The sequence below is a fragment of the Pleurodeles waltl genome, chromosome 2_1 (assembly GCF_031143425.1).
Source record: "Pleurodeles waltl isolate 20211129_DDA chromosome 2_1, aPleWal1.hap1.20221129, whole genome shotgun sequence".
Classification (NCBI taxonomy): Eukaryota; Metazoa; Chordata; class Amphibia; order Caudata; family Salamandridae; genus Pleurodeles; species Pleurodeles waltl.
The window spans coordinates 580884442-580906499 of record NC_090438.1 but is presented as its reverse complement, the minus strand read 5'-3'; the positions used below and the strand labels follow the sequence as shown (position 1 = coordinate 580906499).

Sequence of the window (22058 nt, the reverse complement as noted above, 5' to 3'; positions counted from 1 at the left end):
TTTTGTGACAAGCCGCCTCTCATTGTGCCCTATTTGAATACCTACAGAGATTGGTTCTCTCCAGGGACCAGTCCAAAGGAAATGATTGGGATGGGGGTTCAGTATCGCTTACATGAATTTTCGCAAAGCTTTGATGACTCAAATGATGCTGGTAATTTTTAATCACATGTCTTCCTAACATTAAGAATGTTATAAGAATTAAACGAAACCATTTGTCTTTTCTCGCGATCAGGACAGTTTGACATGCTCTTTGATTTAGTACCAGATTGTGTAGATTATGCCCGACGGAAGCATTTGAAAATATGTTGTGCCATGGTAAGCTCCTGTCTGCAATCAGGTCAGCTTCTGCGAGAGGAATATTTTATGTAGTATGATTATAGATTGTCACTAATGTCCCTGTTTAAGTTTTGTGAACATTTATTAAACTTATAGATGTTTAGCGCACTGTTGTATTTAATATTTTTGTTTATACATTTTTATAGTCTCCACATGAATAGGGGTAGACATCACTCGTGTAATTTCGTGTAGCGTAATCACTTGTAATTACCTAAGAATTCCGCAACATTATACTTGATTTACACTAGAAGAGTAATTCTACATTTAGCGGTATTTGGCAGAACACAAATGCCCCCTGGTGTCTAAAATGGACACAAGGACGCATTTTGGTCACTCATTTCTGAAGGCTGTGGGTAACGTAAAACTCCCTCAGCCCCTCCGATAGCTGAGGCAGAATGGAGGGATTATATTCTCTCCCTGTATGCAGAAAATGCAGAAAATGAGGAAGTTGAGTTAGATGAATTGGACCTTAAGATTGGTAGTTGGTTGGAGCCTGATGCCCTTTGTGCTCCTTCAGTTACTGAGATCGAGGGATTTATAAGGTCGATGAGGGCCTCAGGAGCAATGGGCCCAGATGAGGTACCAATGGCAGTAATTAAGAAAGAGCCCTCGCTTTGGGCAAAGATTCTTTACCCGGTATTTCATTCTTGTTACTCGAATGGTGTAATCCTGATGTCCTGGATGGGGAGTATCATAGTCCCTTTGTACAAAAGGGTGATAAATCTTTAACCATAAACTATAACCTTGCTGGATGCTCTCTGTAAGAACTTTGCTAAAAGCATATTCGTGCACTTAACGACTGGGTAGAAGAAAATTCGATCCACCCTTTTGAGCAGGCAGGTTTTAGGAAGGATCACAGTACCTTAGACAATATCCTTTTAATGAAACTATGGATGAAAAATATGTCCAGGTTAGAGGTGGTGTAGTATATGCCGCTTTTATAGACTTCTCAACAGCTTTTGACAGGGTGGACCGTAAGATATTATGGAAGAAATTATTAAAATTAGGTGTTCCTATAGACTTGCTATGCTTAATCATAGCCCTGCACTCTTCTACGTGATGTAAAGTACTTCTAAGTGGAGAGCAGGGTCTGTCCGCAGGATTTGTTTCAAAAAATGTTCTAAAACAGGGTTGTCTGTTGGCACCCCTTCTTTTTTTCAATATATATTCATGATCTTGCTTCTGTATTAGGGAACACCCAAGGCTTTGAGCGTATAATTGGAGGTGCTTCAATTTCTTGTCTTCTTTATGCTGATGACATAGTGGTGCTTGATCTCACCCCGAAAGGTCTCAACAGGCAGCTGGCTACTTTATATTATTACTCTAAGCAGCATCACTTAAAAATAAATGTGTTAAAATCTCAAGTGTTATGCTTCTTGGGGAATAAATCCCGTAAAAAAAAAAAAATTCATGCTCAGTGGGTCAGAAGAGTTTAGAGCGGGTGAAATCCTACTGTTTTGGGGGAAAAACCTTATCCTTCTCCTTTAGAGATCGAGACCTTATATGTAATATTATCAGCAAGGCTCTGTCTCAGTCACGTGGTATATTAGCCTTTTATAATGCAGTGGGTTGGCAGCATTTTTCTCATTTACTATCTGTCTATCAAGCAAAAATCCTGCCCACCCTCATGTATGTCATGGAAGGAATAGAAATCTCAAAATAGGAGTTCTTGAACAAGATAGAAGGCTGGATTTTAAGAAGCTTGGTCTCCTGTAATAATTCGATATCTGTGTCAGCATTAAGGCTAGATACTGGCATCAAGAGTATTTATACCTAGGACCTAGCTGCGGTAATTCGGAGAGCCTTCTGTTTAGCTCAGAATGAAGATTCTGCCTTAAGATCATTAGCATATAAAGAAATATTTGCTTCATTAAGAGATAAATCTCAGTTTTTTAGAAATATTAACTTTGCTATGCAGTTGCTTCAGTTAGTTGTTCATTCGTTTTCACTCCAACACCCCTTGTCAAAGAGCCTAAAAGAGGCAATAAGGGGCAAAAGCTTTTCATTGGATATGGAGTTTTGTCATAATAAGATGAGGCTTAGGACATTAACTAATTCGGCGACTTTCAGTTACCCTCGGCCTTATTTATCGTGGAACTTACAACATGGTGTATGACGTTTTCTCTTTTTGCTGAGATCTAATAGATTACCTCTTAAAGATTTAACTGCTAAGTGGGATGGATCCTCGAAAATTTGAGATTTTTGTCAGCCGGGGATACAGAATTTTAACCATGTGGTGTTCATTTGTCCCACCTTAGCTGAGTTAAGGAAAAAATGTCTGAAACTGCTGTGTGCAAATTTTAATATACATTCACTAGATGAGGTAACCTCTAAAGTAAATATTTTGTTTCAGGATTTTTAAATTTTTTAAGTCTTTTTAAATCTTTATTGATCTTAGCACTCTTTTGGTGGACTTATCTGTTTTGATGTATACACTAAACTTTCTGTAGATTGGTATTTAATTGTTCTTTTGTTTTTTATGTTTTATATCATAATGTTGTGCACTGAATTTTATATGTGTAATTAGCCAGTGGGGGATCAAAACTAAAGTGACTAAATGGTAGTTTTCTCTGCGATTGTCGTTTCCTCCATGTAAATATTGTATGATGTCTTAAGTCACAAGTGATGGGTGGAGACCTGATTATATTGTCCTGTAAAGATAACTTTGTTTTACATTTTTCTTTGCTTTTATGCATAGTATTTAAGATAGTTAGGATATATTTTTTATGGATTTTAGTTTTATTCTTACTTTTTTTGTATAGATGATGAGTGTACATGTGAATCTCTTTGGAGTTCCAAATCGTGAAATAAAATTAATTTAATGCATTTTCCTCTAAGAAATTGCGCTAAATGCACCAGAACATGAATACCCAGCATGAGCAGCTGCTTGTGCTCGCTAAATGTGCGCTTAGTGTAGGATTTTCTTTCAACTTACTACCGGCATTTAGCGCTATTGCATCAAATATGGGGGAGTGGATGCTTTTTATGCCAAGAAAGTGCAAAATGCAGCAGAACATGGATAGTGTGAGCGGCTGCTCACTAAATGTGCTGTCATAGTAGGGTTTGTCCCCCAAATTACTCTTACTTAAGTGAGTAGAAGTGATTGCATAATTATGGGTAGTTCTGGACCAAAGAGTAATGTCTAGATTGTGCTCTTCTGGCTTGCAGGTTTATCAGTTTGCGCAGTGACTGTGAGCTAGGCCAAACCGTTGGTGACCAACCACCTGGATTAAATAAGCTAGAGGCTTCTTACTATCTCTCTTCCAGTGACAGGCCCAGACCTACTTAACCTCTCCTCCCCAGGCGCTCAGCCAGGTGTCCAGATAAAGGGCGGCCAAGTTACAGGTGTCTTGTCTCTTCGAGCAAGATAGGGCCAGGACCCCTACCTTCTTCCACTATCTTTCATCCTATTTTGTAGCACACCATCAGCCTCCCCCTCTTTTATTTAGTAACCAAAGCTTTGCTTCCTCTTATCGCTGATTCATGCCATGGGTTCCCATCCTAAATGTTGTCCACACTAACAGATTTGGCTATATCTGCTCCTGGGTGGACCCCTCAGATCCAAGTGTGGAGGAGGCGCTAATTTAATGTGGGTTGCTCCTCTGCCTTGCCTGGACGTACTCATCATGGCATACATTATGACTTCCTATATAGTACTCATCCCTGGGGCTTACTTCCTGCCTCTCTTTGACTGGCGCCACAGAACTTGCCTTGGCTTACTGTATACATCCAATCCCATGGGCTTTTCCTCTGCAACTTGTGTGTGGACCTTTCATGCTATATCGCACGGCTAGTTGCATCATTGCTCATTGTTATTTTTTTTTATGTACTGCTTCTGGGTGGATTCCTCAGAGCATAACAATGGCTGGTTGTATAATCATCATTCCTGTGCACTGCTCCTCTGCCGCTCCTTCATGAATTCCACAACACGTGCTAAGGTTGACTTTTCAGTGTCTCTTATTCAATATGTTTAAACTGTATGAGACTAATGACTTCAAATATGGTAGGTATTCCCATGTGTGACTACCACATTTATTTTCACATTCGCCTACACCTAGACGGACGCACATACAAATACATGCTTCCTTCAAAATCACTTGAGCAGCTTCTGAATACGTGCACAGCGCCAGCACATTTTCCACGTACACACGCGGCACTCAGACATTTTCTGTACACGCATAAACTAACATCTAATAGGAAAGTGCCGTGTCTCACTCCTTTTTCACTTCAACTTCATACACAATAGCAGCGACAAAACACGATTAAAGCACAGTTCTTCTAAAAGGCATGCACTCTCTCATTCATACCGCTCTCTTCGAGTACTGTTCTACTCATCTACAAATGTGCTTTGGTGCCTTGGTGCCTCTTCAGGGGTGCGAAGCGCAATATGAATGCAACTACAGTAAAGAAAACTTCAGGAGAAAACTTGGCATGTTTCTGTTGGCTTTATTTTACTTCCTTGTGGCTCCATTTCCTCAGTTAAGATAAGCACCATGTAAGTCAAAATTATTATTTTAATCAAATAATTTGAATTTGTTTTATCTATTTTTGATGTCTTTAAGGCACATGAAGATCCCATGTATGATTTAATAAGAGAGAACCAGCGTCTTGAAAAGGAACGAAGGTGAGAAGGTTATTGAATGCAGTAATTAGTAAAAGGCTTTATTTGTCATTAGGACAGTCACTAACTAGGCATTTGAAGTTGACATTTCATTCGCCACTATGTTTGCTAGTTTCTAGTAGTGTGTTAGAATGATCCTTAGAAGTTTTGCCATTTTGTAGTAGTAACCAAAAAGATTCATATTGCATGAAGACATTTCCAGCACTTAGTTTTACGCATATATCGTCAACTACAGATGATTGATATTTTGGCAGGATGTGAAGGTGTTGCCAGCAAGTGACACTTTGCTATTTCTTCGTATACTGAACTTTCAGCCTTCATTTAAGGTAGATAATATCTCCTGACGTCAATGAGATGATCTTGGCACACCTCCCTCATTTGCACATCATCACTTTTCCCACTGTTAATAACAAGCTATTTGATAGTGTCAGATTTTCTTTCTCCTGCTGCCATAAGAACGTCTCCAGAAACAAGTTACTTCTTTGTTTGAGTCTATTCTCGTATTTTGGCTTGCTGGTTTTCATTATGTTGAGCATTAGCTTTTAGTTTCTTTCATTATTTCACCTCAGGTTTTCATCTTATGTTTTCTTCATCGTTTTGTGATGTGCACACGTCTTGCACTTCTTGCCCATTTCAATACTTGTTTCCAGTGGACATGTCAACAGTGTCTACTGTGTTCTGCTCCTTATGAATTTAACAAGTACTGACATTTTAACTATGATGAAGCATGTTGTTATCTGGCTTTATCATTTAGTGCCTGTTAAGGTTATGTATAGTTACATATTTTGAAGCTTGTGTGTGAAAAGATTCTGGTCGGTTGGTGCCAGGTACTGCTATACCTGCATCTTTGTCCGAGTGAACAAAGTCTGCTCAATTACCCTATTATGCTGGTGATTATCCCCTGGAGTTGATCGGAACTATGGCAGTGAGCTTCCCGAGGTGGGGCTGGCTACGTTGCTACCAAACTCTTTGAAGAACCACCTCGACAATATGAAATTCTGGATGTTATGATAGTTAAATGAGTGGATTTGGGAATCCATCCAGGTAGTGTGGATTCGAGGCAGAAGGCATTTTCACCTTCATTAGTAGATTTTATAGACTTTTTTTTTTTCTTACACATCTGTCTTTTATGAAATGTAAGTCTGCCCAACAGCGCCAGGTAATGTTGAAATGATGACTGGCATGTGTGTATCATGCCGGGAAGACAACTTGTGTAGGAGATTCTGGAATGCTCACTCATGAGTTGGCTCTGCCACATCATCCCTGGAGACATTTCAGAACCATCACTGATGACTGACGTCAAACGCTTGCGCACAAGGAGCTGCGTCGATTGTCACTAAGGGAGACACAGCGCTGAGGCAACTGGTGTCTTAACTCGCAGCACTCGCGGTGGTGGCCGCCGAACGCCAGCAGATCCCTAGCTGCGTAGTGCATTCTCTAGGAAGATGCTGTGGTGTTTTCCTCAAGATGCATCAGGTGAGTACTACGTACGGTGCCTGGTGGCAGTGAAAGAAATATTCACTGTCAAGCTTTCAGCATATTTTGGAATGAGGTAATTGGTTTTGACTTTGCTATGAAAATGACCAGTTTGCCAACAGGATCTATTTCAAGTGGGCATAGGCAAAGGGTGTCGAATCAAGTTTAGGAATGGCTTGTGTAATAATACGAATGAATGGCTATGAGGTTAAACACTATGAGCATGAGAACCAATTAACTGAAATGTAAGCTGTGAATAGGTGAATTGACCAGCATTGCAACTCTCCTGGTGAAGATGTAAACTGTGTAATAGAATATGACATGAAACAGAACAGTTGTGTTCTGAAATCCGCATCATCCTACTATTGTTTTGTTCACTTGTTCTGTTAATCTTTTATTTTTTCTAATTTGTTGTGTTGACTAGTGGCAACTATGTCACAACCTCCTCAGTATTCGGAGGCTGGTTTATTGCAAGGCCGTTTGCCTTGGAATAAATGGAAATAAACAGTTTGATTCATATCTGTTTGCGATTGGTAGACATAAGTTCTCTCCCTGAAGGACTACTCGAACATAACTTTTGGATTGAAGGGAGTAATATTTATAAACGCCTCGACAAACTAACTCGAGGGAATGGGAAGAGTGAGCTTTGATATGTGTATGACATGCATGTAGAACTGCTGAAAGGACATTTTGGATCGCGCCACAACGTGGTAAGCTAAGGAAAAGGTGTGCCAAAATGTGACCGGTTTAAAAAGCCCAGCATGACGAGTGCGCAATTGGAGCCAGGGGTTACATGGGGCACACTGGCACTCATTTTGGAGGGTCGGCGGTTTCTCATCAGACTTTGACCCTAAGCAAGAGAGAGAAAAACGCAAAAGGAGGAAAGGATGAGAAAGACAGAAAACAGTTATAAAAAGAGCATGCACAAACAAAAAAGGACCTGCAAAAGTGAAATAATTTGGCAGGGTGAGTCTATAGTAGTAGAAGAATGACTTATGAGGTGGAATCAAGACTACGCAGCCTTGGTATTAGGGAATCTCAACATTTCTCTGTGCCAGCTGCAAGCTTTTGAGAAAAACTTTGTGCATCAGCATGTGTTATTTTACAAGGGAAGTTACTTGAAAGGAGTCCTTCTCTGAAGGATTCTATTTTTTGCTAACATATTTTATCATTTTAAAAACCGTGCATTCTGTGTACTCATCCATGCATAGTCACTTATTTAAACGTATGTCAGGACCTCTTTCAAAGGGCCACAGGGCGTGTGTGTGTGGGGGACGGGGTTTAACTGAGCTCAAACGCGGTGGTTGAAGCCTTTCACTCTTGATGTCCGGTGGCCTGACTCACTATGGATCCTGATGAAGTGGGCCAAGTACCACTTCTGCACTTAAATTTAAGTGGGAGCTGTTGTTGAGCAGTCAATGGCTCCCTAAGCAGTGTGGTGGGTGTAGATACAGGTCAGTGAACTCAACTCATAACTCAAAGTGAAAATAGTATGGCCAATAACTCTGTGTCCAGCTAAAAACTTGGTTTTGTAAGAAAAAGTAGTATTTTATTTCTAACTAAGCAGGCAAAGTAATACAACATTTACAAGCAATAACAAAACCCTTGAGGTCGTGGCTCTAGTAGTTGTCAGGTGAATCCCTTTCCTACCTCTTTTATGCATTTGTGTGGGGCTATGCCCCATTCACCTGTGGTTGCTTCCAGGGAATGTTTACTATTAGGCTGTACTCAAGATTTTCCCCATTTACTCTTCAAGATTTTACTCAGAAGAGTCTATGGTGCCTCAGTACCATTAGCAGCAAGTCCATTGGGGCTCTACTGGCCCAATTCAAGTCTTACCCGCTCACGCAGCACGGAAGAGTTCAGTAGTGCGTATAAGATGTGCCTGTGAGTTCTGCTCAGTTAGGAGAAGTTGGCTGCTCGCCAACCATGTAGCAGCGCCATGGGGCACAGGCTCGCTCTCCTGAGCAGCACTGCCAGGGGTGTCTCAGTTGTTGGAGCAGCTCAAAGACCCAGTAAAATGGCTTATAACCTTTTGGGCAGTGGACCCCTTCTTTAGTTCCCGACTGGAGCCAGCTTGGTTGGGATGTCATCCGCAGAGTCTCCAGTAGTCCTCAGCGGTAAGTCGGGGGCAAGTTCCTTGCAGTTCGGGTCCAACCTGCCAATCATTGCCTCATTCTATCTTTCGGATGCTGGCCCAAATCCTGTGGCAGTGTTTGTACCAGCAGTCCCTCCTGGCATGGGTTGCAATGGTAGGTGATAATACGGGCACAGGTGCCCCGGCACTCAAGTCTTGGCACTCCCTGAATTAGTAACTTTACCAGTGGCCACCTCTGACATACTGAGACACTGCAGCGTAACTGCACAGGCTTAGCGATAACCTGCACAACGCTCAGTGCTCGACTTAGTCTACGACAGCCCTCTCCAGGGATATGGGGGTTGACAAACAAATCCTGCACACGGGCTACAGTTCTCAGACGAATCACCTCGCTTCGCACAGGGAGTCCTCACTAGAGGGCTCTCCACTGGCCCTTACTTCCTCCACTGCTCTCCTCTTCCCAAGAGGTCACACTGGTATTGGCCAGCAGGAAAGCACTGGTGTTCCAGACTCCGGGGCAAGTGATCATGGGTTCCTTGGTTGATGTCCCCTCACCCAACAGGGAAACTAGCAGGCCTTTGTGCCCAGTCCTGGTCACAGGCAAGAGGCTTGCAGAGCTTTCCCTTCTCACACAGCCCATCTGACTGCTTGGCAAATTACACATTTTTGGGACTCAACCTCCCCTCCTTATAGTCCCATTTTAGGTACCAAATGTGATCATGGGACTGAGTCTTTAAAGGTTTATGTTCGGATTCTGCTTCTTTTGAATTGGACAGTTCTCCTTTTCTTCTTTCCTCATAAAAGATGTCTGTCACAGCAGGCAGGCCTCTGAAGCTGATTGACCAACAACACAAATCACAGGTGTAGCTAGAGTTCATACCTGAATGTTAGACACAGTGATATGTGCATCAAAAGGTTAATGCAGCCCCCCAGCCCCATTCTTAATGATTACCTTATTAGCCCCAACTCCCTTTCTGAGATGTGTCCAGACCCCATCCTCGTGATCTATCACTGAATCAAAGAGCAGTCTTTTGAAGTGTAAAGAGAATCTCTTCCTTTTTCTTCCAGTGTGTGCCCCATCCAGCTCGCAGGAATGCAGCAATCTTCAAATCTGTATGGGAGGGATTCGTGTCTTCCTCATGTCTTCACTAGGAAGGCCTGCGCTTACTAAAATGGAAGCCAGGGTCCATCATCTAATTTAGCATTACAGGAGCACTCACTTAGTGTACATTCACAGAACACTTACTTTCCTGCACTAGTAACACCATGCATTGTACTCTATGTGCACATGCATTCAGTACACACAGTGTTTGCATGCACTGTTCAGCACGGAAGCTTTTCTATAGTTATCCAGGGTGTGTTATTTATACACACACACACACTGCTAGCACACATTCACTCACCATGTGCACTCTGCTCAACACTTCACCATTCATGTAATTTACTTCACACAAGCACACATACACCAAGCACATGCTTTCATTGTGTACATGGTTTGCAGCACTATATCTTTCATGTCATGAATTCTTCGTAAGCATACGTACACCCAATACATAACTAACCACACATGCATTGTACAGTACAGGTGTGTCCCGCTACTGTACCCTTCCTAGGCACACATCATATACCCAGCGCAGAGTCACTACTCCCATGCTATGCAGTGTTCTGTGTCTACTTGATGTAGACCAAAGGTGAGTTAAGCACACAGGAGTGGAACGTTTGAAAGGTGGGTGAGCCTGAGGCCTCACTCCAGTGCCAGGGTAAAAAGGTCCTGTTCTACTACTGATCACTAGACGATATGCTGCCACCATCGCGCTCATTCTGTTTAACTCTGGTGAAGGCAGTAGCCTTCCACCACTATGAGCTTAGTCCAACAAGACCGCAGTCCACGAGACAGGTCCATGTCAAAGCACACATGCATGAACCATACTGCCTATGAAAAAAAAGAGATCCAGACAACAGCACAGTTGGGCCCTCGGGCCAGGTCTACACATCTTTACCTTGCAGAGAACGTTTCCTTTTTTGTCCCAACAGAATTTAAGGGAAACTTTGACACATTATCCACATCTTGAGTGTATCATTGTTTGGGTCCAAACAGTACCTTTCACAGTATTCTTCTCGAGTTATCATTTATCCCTTCCTTCATCCATCTCGGTGTATTTTTCTCTAGAAAACCAAACCTCAATCAAAATAGGGCTGCATGGATCATGTCTGTATGCTTCTTTTGTTTGTTTATTAATTGTATGGTGGGAAGTGTGGAAGTGGGTATCCCCTACCACCGACGTTTCCATTAGTCTACCAATCACCTCTGTCCATTCTATTATCTCATCTGCTGCTTCTTTATCTCTTATTATCTTCATTTGTAATTCCTCTGCTATGGCCTGTTCCAACACATCCATTCTACTTTAGTGGTGGCTCCTGAGGTGCAGTCACTGTTTGGCAATGTTGCACTTGGCCAGCACCATCCCCAGAACTGCCAGTTTGAACCTCATCTTCCCTTTCTTGACTTTGGTATAAAACCATGCAGGCAGTGCTTGACAGAAGCTAGTAATATATCACACATAACTGATAGTAGCATGTCTGCTACTTTCCTCCTGTATTCATATACTATTTTAAACAACCAAACCATGCGTTGGAAGGAGGCGTCTTAATTCCCCACATTTCAGTCGCACTGAGGACTTTTCAGGGTATATATCCTATTACGCTTTTAGATCATAATGTAGGTACCGTGTAGAAAGTGTGAATTTATGATCTTAAACTGAGCATTACTTAATGCTCTTTAAACCTGGGAGTATGCCACCTACCTGTGTCCCTGTCTGTGAGGGGCTCCCAAGAGAGATGCTGTCGCTGCTGTCTTGCCCTAAAAGATTTCTTCACCTTTTTTATTTTTACTGCCTCATAAAGGCATGAAACTAATCTACGACCCCTGCCTGCCCCTTATGGCCTGCAGTGTTTTCGATGTGTTTGGTGCCTTCAGGGCTCCAGTCCATATTTTCCCCGAGAAGATTAGCTAATGTGGAGTAATGTAAAAAAAAGGGCTGGCGTAATCCTGAATGTGTCCGAGGCCTGTCTGAATTTGATAAGTAACCCATCAGAAGCAGGTTGTTGACATTGTGGAAGGGATGAAGCACACCTCGGTTGAGTCATGGAGATAAGGGATGGGCCGTTGAATATGGTGGTTGAAACTGATGTGTCCAAGAGTGTGGTTGAGATTAGTAAACGTGTAGTAGAGAAAGTTGGTGTAGAGTACATATAGGAAGTTGGTTCTGTATATACTATTTCAAAGTAAGAAATAGTGTGCACAGAGTCCAAGGGTTCCCCTTAGAGGTAAGATAGTGACAAAAGTAGATAATTCTAATGCTCTATTTTGTGGTAGTGTTGTCGAACAGTAGGCTTATCAGAGGGTAGTGTTAAGCATTTGTTGTACACACACAGGCAATAAATGAGGAACACACACTCAAAGACTTACTCCAGACCAATAGGTTTTTATATTGAAAAATATATTTTCTTAGTTTATTTTAAGAACCACAGGTTCAAGATTTGCAGTAAACATTAAATGCAAGGTACTTCACTTAGGTACTTTAGGAACTTTGAATAAAAGCAATATCATATACAGTCTTTGTAAAAATGGCAATAAGCTATTTTCAAAGTGGACACAGTGCAAAAATCATCAGTTCCTGGGGGAGGTAAGTAAAGATTAGATTAGGAGGTAAGTAAAACACTTACAAGTCTCAGTTCTGGGGCATAGGCAGCCCACCGTTGGGGGTTCAAGGCAGCCCCAAAGTTACCACACCAGCAGCTCAGGGCCAGTGAGGTGCAGAGGTCAAAGAGGTGTCCAAAACACATTGGCGCCTATGGAGAACTGGGGTGCTCCGGTTTCCGTCTGCCAGCAGGTAAGTACCTGCGTCCGCGGGGGTCAGACCTGGGGGGTTTTGTAGAGCACTGGGGGGGGCCACAAGTAGGCATACGAAACACACCCTCAGCGGCACAGGGGCGGCCGGATGCAGTGTGCAAAGCAGGTGTCAGGTTTCAGGTAGGAAACAATGGAGGGACCAGGGGATCACTCTAGCGGTGCAGGCAGGCACAGGGGGGGCTTCTCGGGACAGCCACCACTTGGGCTAGGCAGAGGGTTGACTGGGGGTCACTCCTGCGTTGAAGTTCGGTTCCTTCAGGTCCTGGGGGCTGCGGGTGCAGTGTTGGTTCCAGGCATCGGGTCCCTTGTTACAGGCAGTCGCGGTCAGGGGGTGCCTCTGGATTCTCTCTGCATGTGTCGCTGTGGGGGCTCACGGGGTTCATCTCTGGTTACTCAAGGGCTCGCAGTCGCCGGGGAGTCCTCCCTGAGGTGTTTGTTCTCTGAATCTCGAGCCGGGGGTGTCGGGTGCAGAGTGTGAAGTCTCACGCTTCCGGCGGGAAACGTGCAGTCTTTGAAAGTTGCTTCTTTGTTGCAAAGAAGTAGCTGGTTTTGAACAGGGCCACTGTTCACAGGAGTTTCTTGGTCCTTTAGTCCAGGGCAGTCCTCTGAGGCTTCAGAAGTCGCTGGTCCCTGTCGGATGCGTCACTGGAGCAGGTTTTCGAAGTCGGAGACAGGCCGGTAGGGCTGGGGCCAAAGCAGTTGTCGTCTTCCTCCTTCTCTGCAGGCTTGTAGGTCAGCAGTCCTTCTTGTTTCTTCAGGTTGCAGGAATCTCATTTCCTGGGATCTGGGGAGCCCCTAAATACTGAATTTAGGGGGGTGTTTAGGTCTGGGAGGGCAGAAGCCAATGGCTACTGTCCTTGAGGGTTGCTACACCCTCTTTGTGCCTCCTCCCTGTGGGGAGGGAGGCATATCCCTAATCCTATTGGGGGAATCCTCCAAACTCAAGATGGAGGATTTCTCAAGGCAGGGATCACCTCAGCTCAGGACACCTTAGGGGCTGTCCTGACTGGTGGGTGACTCCTCCTTGTTTTTCTCATTATCTCCTCCAGCCTTGCCTCCAATAGTGGGGGCAGTGGCCGGAGGGGCGGGCATCTCCACTAGCTAGGATGCCCTGTGGCGCTATAACAAAAGGGGTGAGCCTTTGAGGCTCACCGCCAGGTGTTACTGGCCCTGCAGGGGAGGTTAGAAGCACTTCCACCCAGTACAGGCTTTGTTCCTGGCCACAGAGTGACAAAGGCACTCTCCCCACGTGGCCAGCAACATGTCTGGTGTGTGGCAGGCTGGCAGAAACTGGTCATCCTGCACTAGAAGTCAGGTAGTTATTCAGGGGGCATCTCTAAGATGCACTCTGGGTGTATGTTACAATAAATTGCACACTGGAATCAGTGTGCATTTATTGTGCTGAGAAGTTTGATACCAAACTTCCCAGTTTTCAGTGTAGCCATTATGGAACTATGGAGTTCGTGTTTGACAAACTCCCAGACCATATACTCTTATGGCCACCCTGCACTTACAATGTCTAAGGTTTTGCTTAGACACTGTAGGGACATAGTGCTCATGCACACATGCACTCACCTGTGGTATAGTGCACCCTGCCTTAGGGCTGTTAGGCCTGCTAGACGGGTGACTTAGCTATTCCACAGGCAGTGTGAGGTTGGCATGGCATTCTGAGGGGAGTACCATGTCGACTTAGTCATTTTCTCCCCACCAGCACACACATGCTGAGAGGCAGTGTGCATGTGCTGAGTGAGAGGTTCCCAGGGTGGTATAAGATGTGCTGCAGCCCTTAGAGACCTCCCCTGGCATCAGGGCCCTTGGTACCAGGGGTACCAGTTACAAGGGACTTACCTGAGTGCCAGGGTTGTGCCAATTGTGGAGACAAAGGTACAGTTTAGGGAAAGAACACTGGTGCTGGGGCCTGGTTAGCAGGGTCCCAGCACACTTTCAAATCATAACTTAGCATCACCAAAGGCAAAAAGTTAGGGGGCAACCATGCCAAGGAGGCATTTCCTTACAGTACACGAAGACAAATGCCACCAGAAAATCTAAACTCTCATGTTGTGAGTGTAGGAATCACGGACACCTATGCAATAGTGTAATAGTTTAAACTGGTATGCCTGTATTGTCTGATGTAATGTGGTAAACAAGACCATTATGAAAGAGGACAGAATGTGCAAAATGCATCGGATGGTACCCAGAAACTGATTTAGCAAGTTAGTCGCCATAACAAAGACATGGTCGATCAAGTTGATAGTGTAGTGGATAGTAGATGCTTGCTGTGCCAGAGTGGGAGGAAAGTCTGTGATGGTCTTGGCTGGTTCAGGTTTGCCGTTTACTCTATCGGTGACAACAGTTGGGAAAAGATACTTGGTGAAGAGAAGACTGTGTCGCTCCCACCTCATATCAGTACCTGGGGATAAGGTGGAAGTAGGATTTATTTGATTTATTTTACTGTCATAACCGTTATATTTAAAGGAAGAGAGGCCTTTAAAAAGGTTTACATGGTCAGGCGGAGAGGAATAAGATAGATCTTGGTATCACATTTAACACTAATTTCCCAGATCAGGTTTTATCTGTGAGAATAATGACTTTTTGAGAGAGAAGTTTGGATTTCTTAAGTACTTTAAGCACAAACATTTATTTAAAACAACACAGAACCTGTTAGGCATAGGGGTAGAAGAGTGCCAAATCTCACGATTGAGTCACAGAGAGAAGAGCTGGACACCTATTAATGCCTAGGAGTCATAGAGGTGATAGAAACATCTTTGTGGTTGGCACCTGTACTTTTAGGGGAAAGGGTTGGGGTAGTAAGATATGGATATGTGTAAAGCTCTACAATAATCTATGTATTGGAGTTGATCATAAGCCTTTACCCTACATCTCGGAAGCGCTGTTCATGCTTGGTGGAGTGAACGTGCTCACCGCAGTGTATTTTGCCATGAAGATTCTAGAGCCTAGACATTGTTTGTCATACAACTGTGTGCCTTTCCGTTTATCAGAACGCATTTGGGTTAGCGTCCGTGGCTGCTTGATTTCAGAGAATGATGAAGAAAGTCCTGCAGAAATTGACTTCAATGCAGGTTTGTCCCCAGTGTTCCCCTTGTGGTACACCTCCTTAGGATGATGTTGAAAAAGTAGACTAGATTCTCTTAGTCTAAAAAGTTTGGCATGGTATTTTGCACTGTAAAACAAGAGATCAGCAAGATGCCTACCCTACGACTTTTTTTATGTGGCTATAAAAACAATAGTGACCTCTGATACCGGCTTGAAAGGGATAGGAGCAATTTTGCCCTAAGTGATAAATGGAGAGAAGAATGTGATTTCATTTGCTTCATGCTTGCTCATTGGAGTGGATGAGCGGTATTCTGTGTCCCATTTTGAATTTGTTTTTGTGGGGATTTCTGTTTGATGTGAGGACCGCCCTTTAGTCCAGATTTTTACCTGCAGAGGTGCTGAGAGTAATTTCCCCTAACCATCCTACTCCCCCAGATTAAGAGATGGGTGGAGGCATTATTGCAAATCATTCCCCCATCTGCAGTACATGCCTGGAATTAGCTTGTTTTCTGTCTACAGTCCTATGGAGAAATCTGTGATTTTGGATGCTGAGCCACTAATAAGATAAGTCAAAGAAATAGCTTTGGGTGTGGAAGAGTACTATCATGAGGTAGCCCAGGATGCAGTGACTGTTCAAGGTTATTAAGTATCTTATAAGAGAGCGGTCATATTTTGCTGACCATCTGGAACTTTAAAAACCAGTTGGAATGTGACAAATGAACTGAAGATTACAGAGGAAGTATTGTAATGATTGGCTGTTACCCCCATTAGGGCTTGGGAAAGATCATTATTCTGGCCTACAAAGCATATTTGAGCAGAATCCATACTAAAGCTGACATGAGAAAGTACTGTTGGTGTCCCAGAGTGGAAAGGCAGGTGAAAGGTGTAAAACTACATGTTGTAGATACACATGCTTTACATAAGTCCGCCATCTAGTGTTGGGCTTAGAGTGTTACAAGTTGTTTTTCTTCAAATAATATTTTCAGGTCACGCGATCGAGTGACTCCTCCTCTCGGTGATACTGCTCATGCGCATAGAGTCCTTTGTTAGGTTGTTTTCTTTCCACCATAGGGTTTGGGCGTGTTTCCTCTCGATCCGGTGAATCTCAGTTCGGTATCTTCTGAACTTTGTTCCACTTTTCATTTAGCGTCTTCGATCGTGTTTTCTATACTTTATGGTTGATCCAATTTATATCGTCTGGGTCGATTTCACATCCTTATGGACGTCCACTCCCTTTTTGGGCCTACTTCAACAAACTTTAGTCGAAGAATGATAGGCTGAATGATAGGCTAATGGAACAAACACCATTTTGGTTCTGTCCTCAGTATCACTCCAAGTTTCCCTACACCGACCAACACTTGATTTGTAAACCGTGTTTGTCTCCGGAACAGAGAGAAGAGACCTGCTTCGTCTGTAGATCGTTTCGATCAAAGACGACTCTCCTGGACCGAAGAGCGTGTCGACTAGAAATGGCATCCAGGTCAACAGAAGACACACCCGACATCTTCGGAGAAGAGCACGTGCAGGAATAGGAAGGACAAAAGCACAGTCTTCCCCATTAGAGACTCGGACAAGACTCGGATGTTGAGAGCCAATCCATCCCTCCGGCGCGTTCCGGGAGTACATCAGCCCCATTACATCAACAAACACAATTAAAAAGACTCCTGCATTGGTCATCGGTCCACCACTGCCCTCGGGCCATGGTCAGAGCCAAAATATACATTTGGATAACCAACCTTAAGTTCGGCACTAAAAAATATGTAAGACCAAAATGCATTCGGCACCAACCAGACAGCTACATCTGTTTTGGTATTGAGCCTAAAATCGACTATTTCTACATCTGAGCCTAAAAAGTTAACATCATTTTCAGAGCTGAAATTTTCGGTTAGAGTCAAACATTTGGGATCCAAACCTTCTAAATCGAAAACTGCCATCATTGAAGATTCTGCAGCTACTGAGGAGTCATCTTCCATAGAACCAATACTTTAAGTGATGGACGCTAAGCAGTGCAAGCTTCAAATACAAAAAGGAACAGGAAGAATCATAGCCTCTGCTCCTATGCCAATTAAGAGGAGACTCGCATTTCAAGAGACTTTGGACGCTGGGTCTCCACCTGAGAAAGTCTCTAAGAAAAAGGAGAAGCAAAAGGCTACAGAACAACCTCTGCCTTCACTACTATATTCTCCTTTACTTCCTTCTACCCCACCACCTCCACCCTCCCCTACATATTCCACACAATTCTCTCCACAAACATCAGCATCACCTCATAGGGATGACTTAAGTGATGTTCAACAGGATGTAGACCCATGGGATCTTTATGATCCAGATCCCATTTTGTCGAATGACCTGGATTTATATTCAGCAAGGCCATCTCCCCCTGGAGATAGCACTGCTTATAATCAAGTGATAGCTAGACTAGCTGCGTATCACAAAGTACAATTACATATAGATCCAATTGAAGAGGATGAATACTTTAACAAGTATGCACAAAGAGTCCCAATGTCTCCCTATGCTTCCAGGCATGCTTAGGCGTGCAGCTGACATATTTAAAGAACCCGTCAAGGCAAGGATCATCACACCTAGGGTTGATTAAGAAATACAAAGCTGCACCCTCTGATCCAACTTTCTTCAGAACACAAATACTGCCTTACTCGATAGTAGTAAGTGCAGCACAAAAACGTGCCAATAGTCAATCTCCAGGAGATGCTCCTCCTCCAGACAAAGCGAGTAAGAAATTGGATGCAGCGGGCAAAAGAGTGGTTGCTCAGGCTGCTAATCACTAGATGATTGAAAATTCTCAGGCACTCCTGGTGAGGTATGATAAGAGTCCACTGGGATGAAATGGAAGAGCTATTGCAATATCTTCACATCAAAAGAGAGGGCAGGAAATAGTAGCAGAGTGACAGACGATTTCAAATGATGCAATCAGATGTTCTACTGATGCAGCTGATACAGAAGCAAGGGGTGGGGGTTCAACACTAGCATAGTAATAAGGAGACATGCATGGTTGAGGTGTTCAGGTTTTAAACCTAAAATAAAAGCAAGCGGTATTAAACATGCCTTTTGAGAAAGAGTATTTATTTGGGCCAGAGGCGGATACCTCCGTAAAGAAACTTAAAGACTCTGAAACAGCTAAGGCTATGGGTGCACTAAAAACCACACCACTGAGAGACACTTTTAATAAGCCACAATATAGAGGTGGTTTCAAACCATCAACCACAGAGCCATCCACCTCGCAACAAAAACAGGGATCACACTTCTACAATAGAGGTTAATACAGAGGCTCAAACAATAGAGGAAGAGGTAAAACATCAGCCTCTAGAGCAGAGGTCTTCAATCTGGGGGTCGCGATACCCAGGGGGGCCGTGGAGTCCTGGAAAGGGGGTCGCGCATTACCCCAGCCAATTCTTAAATTTGAGTCTCCTGTGCTGTGAAAGCCGCACAGACCGCTAAGGAGTCCTTCATCGCATGGTGTCTGCTTCCCGAATTAAATGCAAATGTCCTCTAAGAGCTAATCTGCAAATGTAAAGGATGCTTTGGAGCAGCTTTAAATGAATCACTCAAAGCATTGTGAGGACAAACATTTATTCTTTTAGAGGGGTAATGCAGAGTTAACTGCACTGTGAAGTGCGCACTTTTAATTGTCATTGTATTTCCACAATGCTTACTTCACCTGGAGGTGTTGAAGGGACAGCTATTTAAAAAAAAAAAAAAAAAAAGGTATTGCATATGCTCTGATATTATTTAAATCTACATTTTGGAAGCACAGTTTTATCTCAAACCTTTTTGTGGTGGACTATCTTATACTGTGTGTAATGCAAGTATGAAATAATGCCTTACATATTCACGGTGCTTTCTGTCACAGGCTGTGACCTCATGGCACTAAAAATACACAAGTCGCTATTCTCAACTGCACTAACAAAAATTTAGTTCTGTCGCTCTCTGGTTACACACAGACCTCTGCAGTGCATTAATTAATAGAGGTTTCATAATGCACTACAGTGCATTTCCCAATGAGTAACAACTTTATTTTATTTTTCATTTAAGCTGGCTGTTACTTTATATGTAGCTACCTGACGGTGAAAGACTTAAAAGAAAAACGTAGAGAATATTTTAGGTTTATTTATGAGAGGCTTGCACTGCTGGAGCATGATTTTTTTTATTTTTTATGCTCAAGCAGCACAAGCCTCTCAATCATACCTATGAGGTGACACAAAGCCACCATGAGTGGCTTTGAATGGCCTTGTAGATATGGAGTAAGGCAAAGCAGTGCAAGCCGCTGCATTGCCCTACTTGGCGTCACATGGGCGTTGTGGTGAGTGTTCCCAGGCAACACAGATGGATTTTGACGCTGCCCCAGATTTACAAAATCACGTAAACTGGAGCAGCGTCGCCAGAGCAGGCATAATGAGGAGAAATGTTTTAATTTCTCTTTGTTTTTTTTCTCTTTCCATGTGTGTTGCATTCTGTCGCATTTATAGAAAGAGATACAGTGCCTCTCTGGATTGTTTTTGTGCAGGAAGGTGACCTTCCTGCACAAATACAATCCTGCCTATGCTGGCACTAGGTAACAATTGTGCGTCAGCGCAGAGGGAAAGGACAGAAATGCACTGTATTTCATAAATACGGTCCATTCCTGCCCTTTTGTATTGGCGTGGGATAGTGTAGCAAGAAGACTTGCGGCGCTGCCCCACGTCAGTTCCTCAAAAATGATGACCTTTGTTTTTAGCCACACCCTTGACCACGCCCCTACACTCACTGACCTTTGGTTTGCTAAACACTGTTTAATATTATTTCCTCACAGTAAAAATGATTTGCTGTGGGAAATGGGGACATTTGTTATTGTTGATGATGAGGAGTACCAGGTTCTAGAAATTTGTTAACAGGAGTGGGTCCTTACACCTAAAATGTTTGAAGAGGGGGTCCCGGCATCAAAATGTTTGAAGACCTCTGCTCTAGAGGTTCCTCCACCTCAACAAAACTGTGACTTTTTACAAATCCCCACAACGCATACATCTCCTGTGGGAGGAAGACTGGTAAATTTGTTATCTACAATGGTCCAGTACAACATCACTACAGATCAGTGGTTCTATCAATTATCCAACATGGCTATTGTCTAGAACTCATTTCCACTTCACCAAACATTTCTCCTCGTTTCCACAAACTCTCTCACGCCCATCTTACTCCGTTAAAAGAGGAGGTACAGTCCCTTCTTCTCAAAGGGGCTATAGAACCAGTACCTACATCCCAACAAGGGTTAGGAGTATATACACTTTTCTTCCTCAGCCCCAAAAAGGACGGTTCGTTAAGACCGATTTTAGATCTCAGGCCTCTCAATCTATACATACTTTCAGAGCATTTCCACATGGTCACTCTGCAAGATGTTATTCCTCTATCACAGCAAGATTACATAACAGCATTGGATCTCAGAGAGATTGTTTCCATATTCCCATATATCCAGCACACCGCAAATATCTAAAAGCATTACCAGTTCAAGGTACTACCATTCCGGTTAACAGCCCAAGAGTATTCACAAAATGCTTGGCAGTAGTAGCAGAATTTCTCAGAATACAACACATACATGTTTTCGAATATCTAGACCATTGGCTCATAAAAACCAATAGCATTCAAACATGCCAGCTACACACTCAGTACACAGTAAATATTCTATTCAATTTGGAGTTCACAATAAATTACCTAAAAAATCACAGCTTCAGCCCTCACAAATACAGCCTTATCTGAGAGCAATTCTGAACACTCAGCCAGCATTAGCATATCCAAATCTGATAAGGATTCAACCTTTTCCACATCTTATCTCCCAATTACAGGAGAATCATACTTACACAGTGAAGCTAGTGATGCAACTGTTGGGAATGATGGCTTCCTGCATAGCCATAGTTCCCCTGCAAGACTACACATGCGTCCACTGCAACAGTGCCTTTCTCAACAGGGGTCTCAGTCACAGGGTCTTCTTCCGGATCTAGTGTTGTTGAACTGCCAGGCTCCCCTCTCTCTGCAATGGTGGAATGCCACCAACCTTTCAAAAGGGTGGCACTTTCAGGACCCTGTGCCTCAGATCCCACTCACAACATATGCAACACATTCAATTACTGGCTGAATATCTCTCAGGAATGGACAATCCGTTAGCGGACCTAGTAAGCATGAAGCAGCAACAAGTCCAAGAATGGGAAATTTACTCACAAGCACTTCACCAGTACTTTTAATTGTGGGGAACACCAGAGATCGATCTTGTCGCTACCTCAGAAAACTCAAAATCCCAAAACTTAGCGTCCAGGGACCCACACCCTCAGTCTAAGGGCCATGCTCTATGCATGAATTGGTCAGGGATATTTGCTACCCTTTTCCGCCTCTCCCACTCATACCATTTCTAATACACAAATTGAAACAAACATCACTCACCATGATTCTTGTAGCCCCAACATGGGCATGTCAGCCTTGGTACACAACGCTAATGGATCTGTCTGTAGTTCCACATCACAAACTTCCAAACAGACCAAATCTTTTTTGACTCCAAAGAGAGGTCAAATCAGACATCCAAA

At 43.3% G+C, this 22058-nt stretch overlaps 1 protein-coding gene across 2 annotated transcripts in view; it reads left to right on the top strand.

Moving 5' to 3' along the window:
• The window catches only part of RP9 (RP9 pre-mRNA splicing factor), a 120647-nt gene that overhangs the window by 77088 nt on the left and 21501 nt on the right, over positions 1-22058 (top strand). For both annotated transcript variants that reach the window (XM_069215448.1, XM_069215445.1), the window contains exon 5: positions 4899-4960. In XM_069215448.1, the coding sequence (XP_069071549.1) occupies positions 4899-4960 (62 nt within the window). The remainder of the gene's footprint in view (positions 1-4898; positions 4961-22058) is intronic.